Genomic DNA, 19,733 nt, shown 5'->3' on the forward strand with positions numbered 1-19,733 from the left:
ATGAAGTTTTAAGAGATGTTTCTAATTGTTGTGGAAGCTATAAACAATTTCACTGTCCCCAATGTCAGAATTTGCTAAATAAGATTTTGCTTTTCCTAGGGCCCAGTATTTATTAAGCACTCAGCAAATTCTTATTGAATAAATGAACGACTCTGCCCAACTTCACATCCTTGTCTCGAAGCTGTATCATCCCTCATAGTATTAAAATGTTGCACTAGTGTCCAGCTTCATATCCAGTGCACCACAACCCACATGGTATCCAGATTGGATTATAGTTTGGAGGAGAGGAATCCTTGAGCTGATTGTTTAGACTGGGTTTCTGCCCTTCCCTGAACCAATCACTAAGGCAAAAGGAATGGGATGGGCTGATTTATCTAAAGTAGTGCCCACCATCTCTGGAGTTAGGTTGGAGTCAATTCCACCCAAAGCATGTGGCTGCTACCCGAGAGGAGAAAAAATATTCCAAAGGAAAGTCTGAGACCAGTAAGAATTGGCAAGAGTTGCATGGCTTCTGGGTAGGCAACTAACAAGTACTGACAATGTAATTTCTATTTTCAATATGACTCAATGAAAAACTGATGAATATTACATATGTTAGAAATCATCCTTCTCTCTTAATATTTAAAGAAAAGCTCCTCTAAGTTGGTTTGGAAAAAGAAAAATTAGTTACATTTGACGCCACGCTCTTGTTTTTAGGAAGGGACCCTAAGATAGGACACCATCTACTGTAGAGTGGAGTTTTAGACTTTAACTAGACATTGATGATTAGGTGACTGGCCTTGAGGGTTTTTTAAAGTTAACAGTGCTATTTCCAAAGAGGTTTTAAATAAAAAGTTGTTTCTAAGAAAATTTTCCCTAATTAGAGGTTATAAAAACATTCTTTAACGTTTTCCTTCTTAGCACGTCATTCCTTCTTGCATCTCAGACCTTCCTTCTAGTTATTTTTCTCTACTCTAAATTCATCCTTATTCTTTAAATGAAAGTTTATTGGTCACAAATTCTCCTTTTAAAAAAAACAAAACTAAATATGTCTTTATTTTGCCTTTGTTCTTGAAAGATAATTTCACTGGGCACTCATTCTAGATTGACAGTTATTGTCACTTAGCACCTTGAAGATGTTATTCTACTGTCTTTTGGCTTCAATTTTTGGCACTGAAAATTCGACTGTCAAAATCTGTCATTCCTTTGCATGTGGATATTTAGTTATTCTGGCTGCTTTTAAGATCTCTTTGTCTTTGTTGTTCTTCAGTTTCCTTTTACTCATCTTGCTTGATATACGTGTTATTTCTTGTATATGTGGATTCACGTTTCTGATTAGTTCTGGAAATTTTTCAGCAGTCATCTATCTCTTCCATTTTTTTCTATTCTCCATCTTTGGGACTCTGATTAGACACGTATTAGATCTTCTCATTCAATCTTTCAGGTCTCATCACCTGTCATTCATATTTTCTATCTCCTTATCTGTCCTTACTACAGTATGTCTTATTTTCTCAGTTAATTAACTACTCATGAAAGCTTTTCATGATTAGGTCTTCAGCTATGCAAGTTACTAAAAGCTTGTATCTTACTCCTGGGCTAAATCTCTAGTTTCTAGAGATGTAAACTTGGTTTCTTTGATCCTGGTTTGACTTTAGCATTTCAGATGTACCATTTAACAGTTGATATGAAACTTCCAGAAGGCACTCACTAGCAACTGAAACTAGTATCAGTAAATCTTTGTTGAGGGTAAACAACTGCATTTCTAAGTTTCCACCAATGCTAAGAGATTTTGGAGTTAGTAACTACCGTCTAACGGTACTTACAGTAAACACTTAAAAATTTGTACTTTGGGTTTGCCAAAGTGGGAATTAATGTCCTTTCAAGTTTATTTAAAGACTCAGTTCAGTCTAGCAGACTCCCTCTAAAACAAGTAAGGGTGTTATGCATGTAACGACTGCACAGGAAATCTGGTTTTGCCTTCCACCACTTACATTTTAAGCAGGAATGCCATCACTACACAAAACCTACAAGAATCCCACTCTGAGTAATTAAATGACCAACCTCTTAAAAACCTGCCAGAAGCAACAGGGTCTATAAAAATCTATTTAGTGTGTCGTTTAGTTCTACTTCTGCTTTTAAAATTAGAATTATTTGGAGAAAAATAAGGTTTCCTAATATTCATGATTTTCATGTTAACCAAAGGATTGCGAAAACAAAGGATTAAAATTGACCAATTGAAACAGTATTTAAATTATGAGAAAATGGGTTAATGTGAGCCATTGAGGGTGTTCTTTATTCCATTTTGATACCACAGAAAAAAATAATAAAAATTGCCAAGGGATAGGGCAGGGTTAAATTAAAAATGTTTTAAGGGACATTTTACTAGGAACATGCATAATGCATTGGCTTTGAGTACATTCTGAAGAAACATGGATTCCAAAATTCCCTTAGCTCTTTCCTCTTTCCAGTGCTCTTCCCTCTATTGGGAGTAATAATTTTGCAAAAGTCCTATAAATGTCAGTCCTATCAGGACGCCCTAGCTCTGAATCCAGATGCTGCCACCAAAAGATGGAAAGTTGTTTCCTGGAGACAATACATACAGATCAACTTTCAAATTAGTAGCTACTTTTTAGAAAACTATCACTTTTCTAGTAGTCTGTTAACTGAGAAAAGAGAATGAAATTCACTTACTTGGTAATGAGGTAATAGGATAAACAGGAAGCCAGTCCTTAAGAATGAGCAGTCCCCAGGTGTAGGTGGATTCATCCTCATTCAGTTTTTCCCTTACCTCCTTCCTCTCCCACCCACCATTTTCCTCCTAACATCAAGTGTTTTTTACATGCTTAATACCAAAATGTAAGCTCCTTGAGGGCAGGGACCACATTCTTTTGGTTCACTCTAATACCCTCTGTGCCCGGGCATGTGGCAGCCTGGCACAAAATAAATGCCAAATTAAGTACACAAATATTTATTGGGCAACTAGGGAAGGACAGAGGAAGGAAACAGCTAGGTGCTGGGGTCCCAGAGTATATATAATACAGAGACTTTGTTCTGGTTGGGAAAATGGGCTTGTTTACCATTTAAAATCAGTGTTATTTTTTTTTCCCCACCAAAGAACCCCTAATGGAAGAGAATTCTGTGAGGCTTTCTGCTTCACCTTGTTTGTGCCCTTTCCATCTATCAGCGTTTCACCATTGTGATGGGCTGTCTGCTGTCACCTCAACATCACTGTCCCCTCAACATCACTGTCCCCTCCTTCTGTAGTGTTCTTTGCACTGCAGGGCAGCCAGAAACTACACTTTCCAGAACCTCCTTTGCTTTCTAGTTCTAAGTCAGTGTGGCCCAAAGAGAAGCATTTCCAGGGGATGGAGGAGGCAGAGAAGGGAGAGGCCACCCTCCCTTGGAGGCCATCCAGGCAGAAGTGTGCACAGGCCCGCAGACACGGGCATCGCAGCAGCTTCCAAGATCTCTCACAGGTCACCTGCTTTGGTGCTGTCAACAGCCTAGACAGCTGGTGACAGTTCCTTGAGACTCACTGCGTCGGTGCTGCAGGCTGAGGTGACGGGAGCTTCCTGGATGCTTCCAGATTCTCACGGCCTCCTGGGCCAGCTCCTGAGATCCGCCCAGGGTGGTACTGCAGATGCACCTTCCCTCGCCTGCCCTTCTGACGCTCGGTGGAAGCTTCTGACTCCCCACATTGAAACACTTTATGCTTACATCATCAGGTGGTTGTTTTCCTGACTGAACCCAAATAGAAAGGTTAAAATACTTGAATTTAGCATTAAGAGAAAAACAGGTTTCCTACATGTCTTAACTTAGTGAAAGAGATAATGCTTCACTGAGTCTACTGACTTTGTTAAACGCAGATGAAATGAAGAAAGATGAACCTGCAGGTTTACATCAGGCAATTTCTTTATTTCCTGTGTGACAGTATTTTGAGGACACAGATTCCTAAAAAAGTGGGGGAAATGGTTTTCTCTTCACTGATTGATGAACTATGTCTGGACAGTCGTTAAGCAGAAATGTGATGTATTCTGTCAAGGAAGTGGTCCAGTGTAACACTTTCAGGCTCCTGTGGGTGCCAATCTTGCTATATTTTCTTGCTGAGAAATACAAGGTCAAGCTGCTCAAATCTTATGGTGTACCGAAGAGGTCTGGGAGCCAGAGGTCAGTTTTTTGTTTTCCTAAGTGAATTATGAAAATACGCAATTTTTTTTTCCAGGAAAGGATGCCTAATGATGTTCTTTCCCACTAATGAGAAATTTTCATATTTAAATGAACTAAAAATGTCATTTAACTCATAACTTACCCAAACAACTCTCATCTCCTTCTGAAATTTAATTTTTATTGTAGTAACCTGATCATGTGTAAAAAATAGTTTTGCTTTTCAAAAAATAAATGCTGAATAAGTTACCCTTGTGAATTGCTCTTCATTATTACGGCGGACAATGACCTTTTTTTCCTTTATATAGCTTTTTTTTATTGTGACATTCCTTTTTCTACATGAAGAAACAAATGAAAATCACACCAACTAGAGAAACTACTCTGCATTTTCCTTGCTCAAACCACAGATTAATTTTTGTGGAACAAATTTTCAAAAGTCATTTTTCATTATAAATTTGTCTAGATCGGTATTCAAAACATGATTTTTTGTGTGCAAGATTTTACTTTTTCTTTTCGGTACGCGGGCCTCTCACTGTTGTGGCCTCTCCCATTGCAGAGCACAGGCTCCGGACGCGCAGACTCAGCGACCATGGCTCACGGGTCCAGCCGCTCCATGGCACGTGGGATCCTCCCGGACCGGGGCACGAACCCGTGTCCCCTGCATCGGCAGGCGGACTCTCAACCACTGTGCCACCAGGGAAGCCCGATTTTACTATTTTTTAACAAAAGCAGTGAAGACCCTGAAGAAGGACCCAGTGGCAACGTCTTCCAGGTGCAGTGTTCTCAGTGAGCGACACAGATACAGCTGCCGGGCACCCAGTGTACTCAGTGCTCCTGACTCCAGAGGCTGCCTCCATGGTTTGTTGTCTCAGACCAAGCTCCATCTGTGTCCATATCTGTATTTTTTTAGGGTTGATCCCACGCCTAGTAAAACAAGCTGCATTATGTTGAAACGGCACCACTTATTTTTCTACCACTAATCATTGTGCAAAACCAGAACATTTTCTTAATATTTAATGGCTAGTACAACAGCTTAACCCTTCATGCCACACTGTCATTCAGTTTAAGCAAAGAGGCTGGTTAATCTCAGTCTGCGTTGTTCAAGTGTGTCTTCAGAACACACTAAAATGAATAATATGTGTCACTTGATAAGGAAAGTTCTTCAGTTTGAGACTCAGTTCAACTCAAACAGATTCAGATATGTTGACAGTCATGAAAGTAAGCATCACTCTTTCAAAGAGATTCTAAAACTCACCTAAAGAAAACCTTTGTTAAGAACTTAAAAAAAATTGGCTACTGTATTGTTTTTCATTTCATTTTTTCTAATCAAGACTACTCTTTTGTGGAAAAAATTGAGTTTTGATGACAAGCAAAGCAGCTTCTACCTATTAGCGGCAAAACCTTTTAAGATTGCCAAAATAAAAACTTTTGAGTATGCCAATACTCCAGCAAGATGCAGAATGGTGGCCATGTGGTTACATCTCCTCTGTTGAGACTGCAGTGGCAAAAGTGTGAGGTAAGTATCAAGTCCCACGGAAGCAGAGTTCTCCTGAAATAAAACTATCCAGACACTTTTTAAAATCATCTTTATTTTGGTTGCAAAGATACAATTTACTTAGTTACTTAATATTTCATTTGTTCCCATTTGAAGTCTCATAGCTTGCCATGTAAAACATTGCCTTCACTATCAAACTGCTATATAAGAACATTATAAAATACAAACTATAAACTAAGATAATCTTCTTTACAGTATTCAGATTAGTGCATTAAAACAACATTGATTAAAAAAGGCAAGTGAGTTAAGTGGCGAACATCCAATTCCCTTTCTAATGAAGGATGGTACAAAATGGTATGAAGGGAAACAGAATTTTAAGTGTTAGGTGCTCAAAAACGGTAACTGTGGGAAAGTTACTTCCCAAAAGTAATCTTTATTATTCTACAGGACATAAGAGAAGGTAATTAATTTTCCATCATAACAGCTGTGGAAATACACAGCCGAATACAAGTTGGGATCTTTAGAATTCTAACACAATAGGTATTGATCTGTCATACTCTTCCTCCAAATCACATTAAACATTTATAGTGACCACACAATCCCCTGCAAACGAACATGAGACTTAAACAGAACCCATATAAAAACAATCTATCCTTAGTATTTTACTAGCCAATCTACAGCAAATGCTTACTATATACACATCAGGAGTAAGAGATATACTAGGAAGTTATTCACTGATTTCATTCAGAATAAACAAGGGTCTTAAGAGAAAAATAACAGTAAAAGTTAAATAGACAATTTGTGTTGCTGTGAACTAGATAAAAACAAAACTCCAAACACAAACATATATGTTAATTTTTAAAGTTATTGACAATACTTCCTCTGCTGGCCCAAATCAAAATTAAATTTAAGATTTGTAATTGAAGTAACACAAACGTGGGTGCATGTTACACTGTGACAGAGAGGTGCACACAGAACACACACACCCCTTTGAATTTACTAATTCCAAAAACTAAGTCAACAGGATAAATAAATTATAAACGAAAGGCACATACAATGTGGGCAAAAAACTAAGTTACTAGGTCGAAAAGCAGGAAGCTATGCCAGCAGTGATATTTAAAAAAACTTTCAGTATTAGAAAATATCAGATTTAATCCAAAGAAAACTTCCCCCCAAATAAAAATAACAAAGTATGGGAACCATCCTTTAAGCAACAGCTTTAAAATAATAACAATTAAAAAAACCTACCATGATTAAAGGAATCTTCCTACATAATTTACATAATGTAGTGCAATATTGTGCTCCTTTATAATCTTAGCCTTTCACTCCCCATATGATGAGACCGATAATTACGACTCCGATAACAAGGATAAAAATGATGATGCACAGGGTTTTCCTGGATTTGCGCTGCAGATGCGAAAAAACAAAAACACGTTTACAGATGTAGTGGAGCACCTCTATAGCAAGTGAAGATCATTCGGTTCACTTCTAGAGTAAAATCAATAGTAATTTATTGCCCTCATTTTGGGCTATATTTTTTTGCTTTTCAATACATATAGCCCTATGCTTTCAAAAAATATTCTTCTTGAATTAATGGTATAATTCAGGGGGTAATTATTCAACTTCTGTTGGTACTTTTTCTAGATGTGTGGTTGGGCTTAATTTAAAAATGACAAAGAGAAATAAAAATTAATAACTTGAGCAATAGAGTTTACCTATGTGTGAAAACAAAAAACAGCTTAAAGGAAGATAAAAAAAGCAGAAGGTAAATATTGGTCTTTGAAAGCAGAATTTTCCAACAAGAGAAGAACTTAGAACTCATCTCTTTCAATTTCATCACGAAAGGCAGGAAGAATATTTAATTACCCTAATGGTTTACCCTAATTTATTTATTAGCGGAATTAGCTCCCCAGTCCAAGCTGAGTTAGTACAGGACTGGCACAGATTCATCTGCTTTCACCAGTCCTTTAAGGAAAGAGGGTGGACGGGGAGAGGTTTTGGTTGTACGTGTTCCTGCTGGCCTGATGCCTGGTTCCTAGGCATCAGGCCAGGCCAGAGGCCTTCTAGGAGGCTCTGGGGTAGGGAAGGCCACATGGTTGGGGATTTAGGGGCTGGCCTCACTCAAAGCTGACGAAAGGTAGAATATATGAGTCCCTTCTTTAAAGTGGCAAGAAAACTTCCCTTCTCATCCAGACACCTACTCTCTATTCCCTTTATCCAAACCTCATAGAATTTTAACCAGGAGAAACTTTAGACAGTTTTTTGTCTCTTCCTTTTATAATAAGGAAATGGAGAAAGAGAAAGGGGAAATATCTTGCCCCATGGTCATACTGCTAGTGATTATCAAAAAAAGGATGGTTCCTTTCCACTGATGACTTGTCTACTGATCACACTGTGCTTAGGCTGTGAGCTACGTTTTTTTTTTTTTAACATCTTTATTGGGGTATAATTGCTTTACAATGGTGTGTTAGTTTCTGCTTTATAGCAAAGTGAATCAGTTATACATATACATATGTTCCCATATCTCTTCCCTCTTGCATCTCTCTCCCTCCCACCCTCCCTATCCCACCCCTCCAGGCAGTCACAAAGCACCGAGCTGATCTCCCTGTGCTATGCGGCTGCTTCCCACTAGCTATCTATTTTACGTTTGGTAGTGTATATATGTCCATGCCTCTCTCTCGCTTTGTCACAACTTACCTTTCCCCCTCCCCATATCCTCAAGTCCGTTCTCTAGTAGGTCTGTGTCTTTATTCCTCTCTTACCCCTAGGTTCTTCATGACATTTTTTTCCTTAAATTCCATATATATGTGTTAGCATACGGTATTTGTCTTTCTCTTTCTGACTTACTTCACTCTGTATGACAGACTCTAGGTCTATCCACCTCATTACAAATAGCTCAATTTTGTTTCTTTTTATGGCTGAGTAATATTCCATTGTATGTATGTGCCACATCTTCTTTATCCATTCATCCGATGATGGGCACTTAGGTTGTTTCCATCTCCAGGCTACTGTAAAGACAGCTGCAATGAACATTTTGGTACATGACTCTTTTTGAATTATGGTTTTCTCAGGGTATATGCCCAGTAGTGGGATTGCTGGGTCATATGGTAGTTCTATTTGTAGTTTTTTAAGGAACCTCCATACTGTTCTCCAGAGTGGCTGTACCAGCTCACATTCCCACCAGCAGTGCAAGAGTGCTCCCTTTTCTCCACACCTTCTCCAGCATTTATTGTTTCTAGATTTTTTGATGATGGCCATTCTGACTGGTGTGAGATGACATCTCATTGTAGCTATGATTTGCATTTCTCTAATGATTAATGATGTTGAGCATTCTTTCATGTGTTTGTTGGCAGTCTGTATATCTTCTTTGGAGAAATATCTATTTAGGTCTTCTGCCCATTTTTGGATTGGGTTGTTTTTTTGTTATTGAGCTGCATGAGCTGCTTGTAAATTTTGGAAATTAATCCTTTGTCAGTTGCTTCATTTGCAAATATTTTCTCCCATTCTGAAGGTTGTCTTTTGGTATTGTTTATGGTTTCCTTTGCTGTGCAAAAGCTTTTAAGTTTCATTAGGTCCCATTTGTTTATTTTTGTTTTTATTTCCATTTCTCTAGGAGGTGGGTCAAAAAGGATCTTGCTGTGATTTATGTCATAGAATGTTCTGCCTATGTTTTCCTCTAAGAGTTTGATAGTTTCTGGCCTTACATTTAGGTCTTTAATCCATTTTGAGCTTATTTTTGTGTATGGTGTCAGGGAGTGATCTAATCTCATACATACTGGACACGTACCTGTCCAGTTTTCCCAGCACCACTTACTGAAGAGGCTGTCCTTTCTCCACTGTACATTCCTGCCTCCTTTATCAAAGATAAGGTGACCATATGTGCGTGGGTTTATCTCTGGGCTTTCTATCCTGTTCCACTGATCTATCTTTCTGTTTTTGTGCCAGTACCATACTGTCTTGATTACTGTAGCTTTGTAGTATAGTCTGAAGTCAGGGAGCCTGATTCCTCCAGCTCCGTTTTTCGTTCTCAAGATTGCTTTGGCTATTCGGGGTCTTTTGTGTTTCCATACAAATTGTGAAATTTTTTGTTCTAGTTCTGTGAAAAACGGTTGGCAATATTTCTTAAAGTAGACTTATTAATTTCCCAAATCATTCCCATCCTTGAATATGAATGGAAACTGCATTCAAAATCTCTCAACATTCAAATAAACTATAAAACACAAAGAGCTAAAAAAAATTCTAATACTGTCATTTAAAATATAAACGTTAAGAGTTTTGCTCCATTATTCATTCCTGGCCCAGCTGTAGTTTTCTATATTTCTCCAATGGCTTGTATATCTCACAGCTACAGGCAGGAATCCTTTTTCTTACAAAGTAAAAAAATTTGTAATTTACTTTGTGTCAACTAGAAGTAGTATAAAATTTACAAAAAGAATATGTTCCTGACTCTGAAATTATCCTGAAAACTACTTATACTTTTCAGTATTCCATATGGCCATCTAATTTTTCAACAGAATATACTCTGCATATATTACATATATTACATATATATTACTCTGCATATAAACAGTTCAAGTTTCAATCTCATCATGCCCATGTATTTTCCCCAGATTCCACCTGGTTACCGCAGACCCATGTGTAACGTGCCTTCATCAACAATGAGAGCTGTTCCCCTAGAGTATCTTTTTTCCTGGGGCACCCTCTCCAGCGTGCGGTGGTGAGGTCCTGGGGTGCCATGGTGATGAAAGCATTTTCCACCTTCCTTTATGTTCATGGTCCATCCAAACTATTTAGAAGCACTGCACCGTATTTTGCAGAGGCATAAGTTTAATATCAAGGCTGCCAAGTGGGACTATTGGGAAGCTGCTCTCTTTCTAGCCCTTGTGTTGCATGGCTCTTTCCTCATCCCTCCAGGGCCTGTGGGATTAAGGATGGGGGCAACTCTTGCTCTGGAGGTACAACTTGGGAAGATGTGTTCCTTTTCCCCAGGGTGGCTATAGGCCTTCCCTTCCACAAGGAAGAGTAAAAATAAAACTTGGGGATATATCTATATCCCCCTGAAGTCCAAAAGGAAAATGAAATTATATGGAATCCCAGTCACTGATGAATCCTGCTAAACACTCTGAGCAGCTATAACTGTTGGTATTTACAGATTACTCTGTGTGTGTGTGTGTGTGTGTGTGTGTGTGTGTGTGTGTGTGTGTTCAACTATTCATGAATGACACCTACATTCTAGGACATGGTGACATTAGCTATCTTGAGCTGCATATCTGAATCTCATGCACAAAGACAGTAAACATGAGTTACTCTGTCGGTGAGCACAATTGGTTGTATAACTCAGCATCCTCTATATGCACTGATTTGTCCAGTGAAAAAAATGGCATTGAAACTAAAGGGAACTTCTAAGATCAGTGAGAAAAGTGAAAAGCAATTAAAAAATACCTAGGATGGTGATAATATCTTAGAAATTTTATAAGAAGGTAATAAGTTTCTGAGAAAATAATTATGAACAACTACATCAACAACAAAAAAATGAAGTTTTAAAAGGGAAATCAAATGCTAGGGTGGTATTTAGGGGTTCCCAAAGAGCCTGGGCTTATCTTTGTTAAACGTCAAAGGTCTACATATTAAGTGATATATTAATAGTTCATGGTGCTAATATTTGTAGTCCTTTATATATATTTGACTCATACCTATGGATTCCCTATACTAACCTGATTCACTTAAGAGATCAGTTCATTCCTGGTGAAGAGTCTGCTGAATGCTGACAGAATACCCACTGGTCAAGGACACTCACTCTAAGCTAATATAATTTCCACAGGACCTGAAGAGATCTTTCTGGACAAGGATCTTTGCCTCTTTAGTCCATAGTATCATTGACAAAAAAGAAAGGTAGAAGGGAACAGCAAGAAACAGAAGGAAATCGCTATCAAAGAGGTTTCTGGGTTGAAATGTCAAAATGACATCGGAGACCAAAAGTTGTCAGAAAAGACTGGAGTTGTGTACTGCTCCCCTCAAGACTCTAAACTTCCCATCCCTGTGGGCACAACACTGGTTCAAACCTGAGAACAGACAGGCTACATACACACAGTTTGAACTGACTGGCATATTTCTAGCCTGTCTTCCATGGTATTTTGAATTTTAACATCTCCAGCCACTTTAAACCTGATTTTACACACACACACACACACACACACGTTTAAAAGTCTGAGTTATAAGACAATTCAGCACAGTTAATATTACCTGATAGTCTGCCGCCCTTGACAGCTGCTGGTTTGCTTGCTGGACGTGCACCTCAGCATTTTCCACATTGGCTTCTATGCTATCTTTAAAATAAAACACACACACAAAGCGGGTGCTGATGCTTTAGTAACAGAGCTGTATCAATCACCAGATTTTATTCAAGGTAAGATTAAACATGTTCACTATTCAAAGGTTAATATTAATAGTGTATGGGTAAGGCTGAATTTTTTTTTTTTAGTGATACTACTTCTCAGGTGATCCAAACAATACTGAAGAATTTGAAGGAAAGAAACTTGATTATCTTCATTATAGTGCACTCCAGTTCTACCTGGTAACCCCCAAAAGTACCGTCACCAGTACCTGCATTCTGTGATGGCCAACTCAGCAGCAAGCAAGGCATCTGAACTTTGGTTTAGGGTAAATATAGAGAACTGAAAACCGTCATCTGCTGGGCGGCCCTCATCAACCTCCTTCTGTGCTGAAACCTAGGCTCCCTGAGGGTCCCCAGAGCCTTCTCAACTGGTGACAATTTCCTCCCCCCCTCCTCTGACCTGGGGGTGGAACAGGTGTCAGTCTGTAGGATGGGTGACCACTGTTTCCTCCTCCTCCCTGCCGACTTTCAGTTTTAGAGCTATTGCTGTCCAACTCATTCAACCCACCTTGCTGCAGACATCCACAGATGTCTTTTCTTCTCATTCTTTGACTATTTTAGCCCCTGAGTCACTGATGTTCTTTTCAATGCTTCTACTGTCCTACATATCGGTGATTTCAATATCCAATTGCTGAGCCTCTAATGCCCAGGCCTCTCAATTCTTTGAACACATGTTTTTTCAAAGACTTTGCCTGTGGCGCTTTCCGAGCCACCCACAGCCATGGTCACACCCCAAACCTGTCATTACCAATAACTGCAGCTTCTCTATCATCTCCATTTCAGGTGTCACTCTCTGATTACCATCTGCTACCTTTAGAGTTCTCGCCTTCTAAGACCCCAGCTTTAGTGATCCTACCACTTTTTCACTGCCCCTCACATACTTCATGTCCTCACTTTCCTCTTCCCTAGCCTAGACTCCATATACACAGTCATCTGTCACTGGTTTCTTGCATTTCTCCTCAGCCCTCTTCCCTCCTACTGTGGTCACAGTTAGGTGACAAAACCCCAACCTGTCCCATCGTCTCCATCCTCCTCTTGCTGACTCCATTGGCCCACGATGTCAGGCGTGCTTCTGCCTGAAGGCCTTTGCACCTGCGGTTCCCTCTGCCTGGAACATGTTCTCTTGCCTGCTCCCTTACTTCCGTGAAGTCTTCACTAAAATGTCACCTATCAGTGAGGCCTTACCTGACTCCTCCAGAAAAGCAGCACATTCCCCCCACCTCCTGCAGTCCTACCCCCGACCTGGCCTTATTTTCCCCGTAACACTTATCACCATCTACTTACTTTTCTTTCTGTTTTAATTGTCTCTCTCTTCCAATTAGATTATAAGATCTTTTATCTGTTGTTTAATTTCAGCTGAATCCTCAAGGCCTAGATATATGCCTGGATATAGTAGGCATTCAATAAACATTTACTGGATGAATGAATGGCTTTTGAAAATTTACCCTACTGGGGCTACAGAGGAGGGTAAGAATGGACAAATAATAATTATATTAAACTATAGGTCCAAGCATTTCAACTGAACCAAATTCAGAAAATGTATTAAATATATCTTTAGCATACCCACAGATATCTTCATATATCAAAATGATAAAGATGATCAGAATCCTAATCAATGTTGACAACTACACCTTAAATGAATTACAATTACATTTAAAACTTAAAGGAAGTCTTAGTCACTGATTTTTTTTTAAAGAATTTTTCAAAAAGAATTCTCAGTATCTAAGTAATACAACTAAATTAATGTACTAAAAAAGCTATAAGAATTAATGTTCAGGCAAATGGCTTCTTATTCCCTCTACTTTAAAAGACAAGATAGTGTGCACAATTATGAACAGATGTTTTCCCCAAAGTCCTTGGTGTGATAAGAATTAAATTGGGATAAGACAGAAACCAGAGATCCTGGAAATAAGCTAGAATGATGTTAAATGTTACCTTCCATGATCTCAGCAGCAGTAGACCCTGATTAAATTTGGAACTTCTTAAATAAATTAAGCTGGTCATTTCCACCAGTAGGAGCCGAAAACGAGATCTGTTTTAGATAATGCCAAGGGTGATGCTTTGTTTATTACAGACACTGTACTTTTGATTTCAGGAGGACTGAAAGAGAGGAAGGAGCTACCCTGGCTTGAGAAGTTACCACAGGTAAACTGCATGTAGCTTCCTTCTGCCTCATGAAATCGAATGAGTAGGGCTTACCTATTACATCTCCTTGCTCATGAATCATCATTCCCAAATCTTTAAATATTTCATTAATATCCATAATATCAGCCTAAGAGAAAAAAAATGCATATTATTGTAATCAGAAATTCAGTCCCCAATCCACAAAAGGAGAAAATTTTAAAAAACACAAACCACTGCTCATACCTAGGTGAGCATGCATCTGGACCTAATAACATATATTTGGGGAATATCAGAAAACTATTTTACTATAGGCAATACCAAGTAAGTAGCCTCTGAATCTCAGTTCTCTAAAATAAGTTTGTGATGTTAAAAATATCAAGTGATTCAGAGTGGAAATGAAGGACTATACAATAGAGAAGGGTTGTGGGTTACTGAATTTATGTCATGCAATATGATTAGTTTTGTTATCATGAATAGTATTTCCTCAAAAAAGTAAAAAATATTCTTATTGTATTTCTAGTAAAAATGTATATGTCAATTTGACACTTTAAAAGAATAAAACATTAGGTGTAAATTCAAAGCCTCACATTAATAAATCTGAAAATGCAATGGAAGAGTGATGGATAAATAAGTTATAAATTTAATTTTCTTCAATATATAACTATTATTTTGCTTGATTAAAAAGTAAAGTTTAAACACTTTATTCAGGAAAGGTGGGGCAATTTACATATTCATCCTGTGCCTCAGTTTCCCCATCTGTAGAAGGGCAATGATAATGACACAGTTAATTACTTCACAGAGCTTTTATGAGAACTAAGTAAGACAGTTAAAGAATTCATCACATAGTGCTTGGTGCATGAAGCCCTCAATAAATGGTAGCTATTGTTAGCTATTATTAGCCCACTTCCTAGGGAACAGGTAGGTTCCCTAAGAACTAAGGCTACTAAACCTTTTAGACCTCTTTGATATCCTACACACACTAAAGAGAAATAAAACACTTTTAAAGCCCTTGGAAAAGTCTTATTCATGCAGGTGTGATGTGTATCATGTGCCATGGAAGCTTTCTAGACTCTCTGAACAGACCTTTATCTCTAGACTGATAATTTTCTCAATGCTCAGGTGGCTTGAGATGACTTAACAGAATTAAAAAAAAAAAAAAGTTGGAGTAGAGGGAAGTATATTTTCTCATCCTTGCACAAATTCTAAAGAAATTACTTTATTTTAACAGAATGACTCTAATTTATATGAAATATGCCATCAAATTGATACATCTATTTAGTTTTCTTTCTTGACCTCTCTCCCAGCATCATCTAAGCATCTTGAGGACAAACTCACTAAGAACAGAACAGCAATCCAATTCTGCAATGTAAAGCTTACTTCGAGTTGCCTAATAGAAGACTCTCTCTCCTGAATAAGGCGGAGGTCATCCTCTGTAATTTCTTCATCCTGCACCTGCACCTGAGGCTGAGTTTGGCTATTAAAAAGAAAAGAATATGTAAAAAAGAAAAACCGGTATGAAAACAATGAGGCTTCCTTTTTATTTAAGAAATACTTATTGAATAGAATATTTTTTCTTCAAAGTCATAGAACTGCTCACTTAAATTCTAAAAATATAACAGAAATGTTAACCAAATTTTATTCATGTTTCATTTCAATGATGTTATTATTATTTAATTATTGGAAACTATTATATTTGGCAAGTGAGTACTTCTTCTTGGTTGATTTAAACTTCACCTATGGGAATAATCTATATCAAATAATAATTAAGTCAATAATATTTATTTGGATAATTAAAGAGTATTATTGCTATACTGGAATATTTTTATATATTTTATAATAAATAATGACTTTGAAAATTTTTCAAACTTATTGTTTTCTATTTATAAATAACTTAGGATAGTCATGATATATACTGAAAGCTTTAATTCTGCCCAGGGACTGTGATGTAAAAAATGTATTTGAAGAATTATCTTTTGATCTGTATAATGTTTTATACTTCTTACCTTTCCCAGGACACAAGATTCCTTTCTTTTGAGCTCTCCTCAGGAAAACCACCCTGAATAATTTAGTAACAGAATGGATTGAGAAGATGCAAAGGAAAAACACACAACACTCACATTTTACTTCATAATAATCTAAACTGATTTATGTACACACTGGAGTGCAGGTGTAAGAAAAGAGAGAGAAAAGTTCTTGTTCTAGTATTTTAGGTCAATTACTTCAAGTAATAAAAAAAATTATATCCTAAGCTGACAAAGAAGGAATTCATTAAATATTCTCAAGGGCCAAATAACAAATATTATTTGATTAAAACATAATGTAGTCTTGGAACCTCTATGTTAAGGAACAACGAAACAACCTGTGATAGTTTCTAGGGAGATTTAAAATTAGATTAAGTCAAGATTCCACTCTAACTTATCCTTTATTTTCTCCAGGTGTACATTCGTTTTAAATATTCATACAATATATTCACTGTTCATTTACATCATCTTCATATAATGCAGGATTAAAGTGCTCTCTACTCCAGCACGAATACAAAGTAACAGCCTCAGGCTCAAGTTAGGATTTGACTCTAATCTTTTCTGACAAAACGTTTCTATATTTTTACATAATCTTTTGTTCCACAACATTGACAGAATAACCACAATAATACATAATGATCATCCTTCTTAAAAATTGATTAGAAACACCTGAAAATAAGTATTCAAATACCGATTTCCAAGATATTCACAGGTCTTTACGACTCAAGAAACATGCCGTATAGCTCTTCACGGGGCCCTTGGAGGGTACCACGTTCTTTTTACAGTGCTGATTTAAATACTTACAGACACTCTGGAACTGGCTCTTACTCGAGCGACAAACTCTTTCTCTCTCTCAGCAGCCTGTCTCTGCGCCTTCTGAAAGTTTGTCAGTGATGTGGTGAATTCCGCCACTAAGCGATCCTTCTGTATTTTCCTTTGACGCTAGAGGAAAGCCGGGGGGGGGGGGGGGGGAAAGAAACCTACCAGAATCAAGCTGTGAAGCTCTATAGAATTTGCAAAAGCTGTTTTGCTGTTCTTTATTTAATTCTGAAAATTTCACTCACTCTCCTATTACAGGGCCTTACTGATTAACTCAATAACATTTTGAACAATTTGACAGTATGTTCAAATACTGTGCTTATTTTACCTTGAGGCAAAAGGCCCATAATGTTGGATTTCTCACCTCAAGTTCTCATCCTAAAAACTGGGCCATGATTTTATGTTAAAGTATTTTTTTTTAATGAAAATAAAACCTTTGACTCACCTAAGTAATAACTTCCACAAAGTAATAAGCAGGGTAATAAATACATGTGCCCCTAGGAAACCTCACATCTTGAATGAGCGTGTATGTTATATGAAGTCAGTCCTGGAAGGCCAGGAAACAATTACTCAGGAAGCATTTTCTGAGCACTTACTTAATTATGGGTCAGGGCAAGTGCATGGAAATAATTTTTGCTTTATTGAACCAAAGGATACTACCTGGGCAATTAAATATAGTTTTGTGTTCTGTGAACTAATCTCAAATTGATTTTTTCCCTCTAATTTCCTTTCTAGCACAACAGTTCAAAAATCCTACAATACATTTGATTTCTTTCACATTCAATACATCAACAGTGTGTCTTAAAGTTTCATACCTGGTCACTGGGGGTGGTGGGCAGAGATCCAAACTCTTTAATGTACTTATCTGTTTCTTTGGCAAGTTGGTTCGTATATTGCTGCTTCTGTTGCCTAAAATGAGAAAACACACATTATAGCAATAGAACTAACACATTTCTTTAAGCTATAACTCCGCCACTTGATTCAACCCTGATGAATAGTTTTAGAAAAATCACTTTTTTATAGACTGGCTCCAAATTTTCTCTATGAAAACAAAATTTTCAGGTTCTATTCTTTCATAAATATTGAACAAATACTATGTGGAAGGTTCTTTACTCACACATGGAGTAACCAAGCTCTGAGAAATAAATCAGCAGCCATTTAGAAAGGAAGATGACAAAAGCCAACAGGAGATTGTAAGGTGTATGATGTTTGAGATTTGGTGGCTGTGGGAGCCTTTGATGTGCATCCCACAATTGGGAGGTCAGTTGAATAAGTAAAGAAGATTTGTTGTCTTTAACTCTGCCCAGTTCCCAGGTCTCAGGGTACAGCCAGCCTCTCATATTTCTCCTGAACATTTATATCCTATACTTAAAAAAAAAAAAAAAAAAGCAGAGACGAGTAATAATACGAATTTACTATTATTTAAGTTTGCTGTGGAAAAAACAATAGCACTCCTCTGTAAAAAGAACAGAACAGAGTAAAAGAGGTAAATTATATAGCTATTTATATCTATCTTGCTAGCTAGCTTATGAAGTAAAAACTAAGATCTCTAACTAAAGAAATTAGCACTAAAAAAAAGCCTGTATTAATGTGATGCTTTACAAGTACAACATCAGTACTTCTCATATATATTATCTCTCATTTTAAACATGTATTGGTCACACTTAGGATCCTTTAAAATAATGATACTATGTAAAAATATGTTTTAGTATAGATATCTGTATTTGACTGATAAGGAAGAATTATACCCTACTTTTATATACTTACCAAGTGCCCTATCTTTAATATGCCTTTTAAAAATCTTTAGAAAAAGTAATATAATTAAAATTCTAAAAGAAGACTTTAATGATGTCTACATATTCAGAATCTCCACTATTAACCTTAGCAAAATATTATTAACTACTAAGAATTATGGTTTCTATTCCATTTTACTCTATTTTAATAAATGATGGTTTATTATTTAGATTTGGGGCATGTTTAGCTCCTTGATATCTACCCACTGCAGAAAACTGCAATACAAATTAGAAACAACTGCAAATTCCTCAAATTGTACTTCATAAAAATATGAATTACTATTACCTATCTCTTAATTTCTTCTTTGCAATTTTTCCTTCTGTAGCTAATGTTTGGCATATCACTTATTACATATATATTACTTGAAATTTGTAGCTGTTAACAGTGCTGAACTAAGATTTAAGATTCAGGTTCAGAATAATGTTGGGCAAATCATCAAACCCCAAACAGACATGTTTTCCTTATAAGTAAAATGGAAATAGTTCTTTTAATCTATCTAGCTCACTCCAATTTTGTAAGGTTCAGATGAGAAAATGTGTAAAAACACTCTGTAAAATCTGTAACCCATGAAGTATTATTGCTGTTTTTCTAATAGCATGTTAATTTATTCAAATATGTACTAGATAAACTTCATTACAACTTTTTTTTTTTTAAACAGAGGCTAATGCTTTCTGAAATTCAAATATGTAAATATAAACTTTTAGGGGCATAGTTCATATTGGATATGCATTGAATCTCAGTGAAGTAAAAATCATCATATGGATTGTTAGCTATGGGAAGTGAATCACATAAGTAGAGAAGCTCAGAGTACCGTTTTTCAAAGCCATCAAAAACAACCTATTAAAAGGTATAAGAAAGCTAACCAAAGAAGTTCTGCTTTGATAGAGTAAGCCAGATCTTTAAAATGAAGAAACACATCTGCCCACTCTGGACAGGAAAAAAC

General features: G+C 37.0%; 1 protein-coding gene across 1 annotated transcript in view; it reads right to left on the bottom strand.

Moving 5' to 3' along the window:
• Positions 1-5,712: 5,712 nt before the first annotated feature.
• The window catches only part of STX7 (syntaxin 7), a 47,562-nt gene continuing 33,541 nt past the window's right edge, over positions 5,713-19,733 (bottom strand). Inside the window, exons 4-10 of the mRNA XM_082669207.1 lie at positions 17,812-17,905; positions 16,982-17,119; positions 16,160-16,212; positions 15,534-15,630; positions 14,232-14,304; positions 11,882-11,964; positions 5,713-7,045 (exon numbers count right to left, since the gene is read on the bottom strand). Coding sequence (XP_082525333.1) covers positions 6,953-7,045; positions 11,882-11,964; positions 14,232-14,304; positions 15,534-15,630; positions 16,160-16,212; positions 16,982-17,119; positions 17,812-17,905 — 631 coding nt within the window. The 3' untranslated portion in view covers positions 5,713-6,952. The remainder of the gene's footprint in view (positions 7,046-11,881; positions 11,965-14,231; positions 14,305-15,533; positions 15,631-16,159; positions 16,213-16,981; positions 17,120-17,811; positions 17,906-19,733) is intronic.

Source organism: Grampus griseus, assembly GCF_964374135.1.
Source record: "Grampus griseus genome assembly, chromosome: 13".
Taxonomy (NCBI): Eukaryota; Metazoa; Chordata; class Mammalia; order Artiodactyla; family Delphinidae; genus Grampus; species Grampus griseus.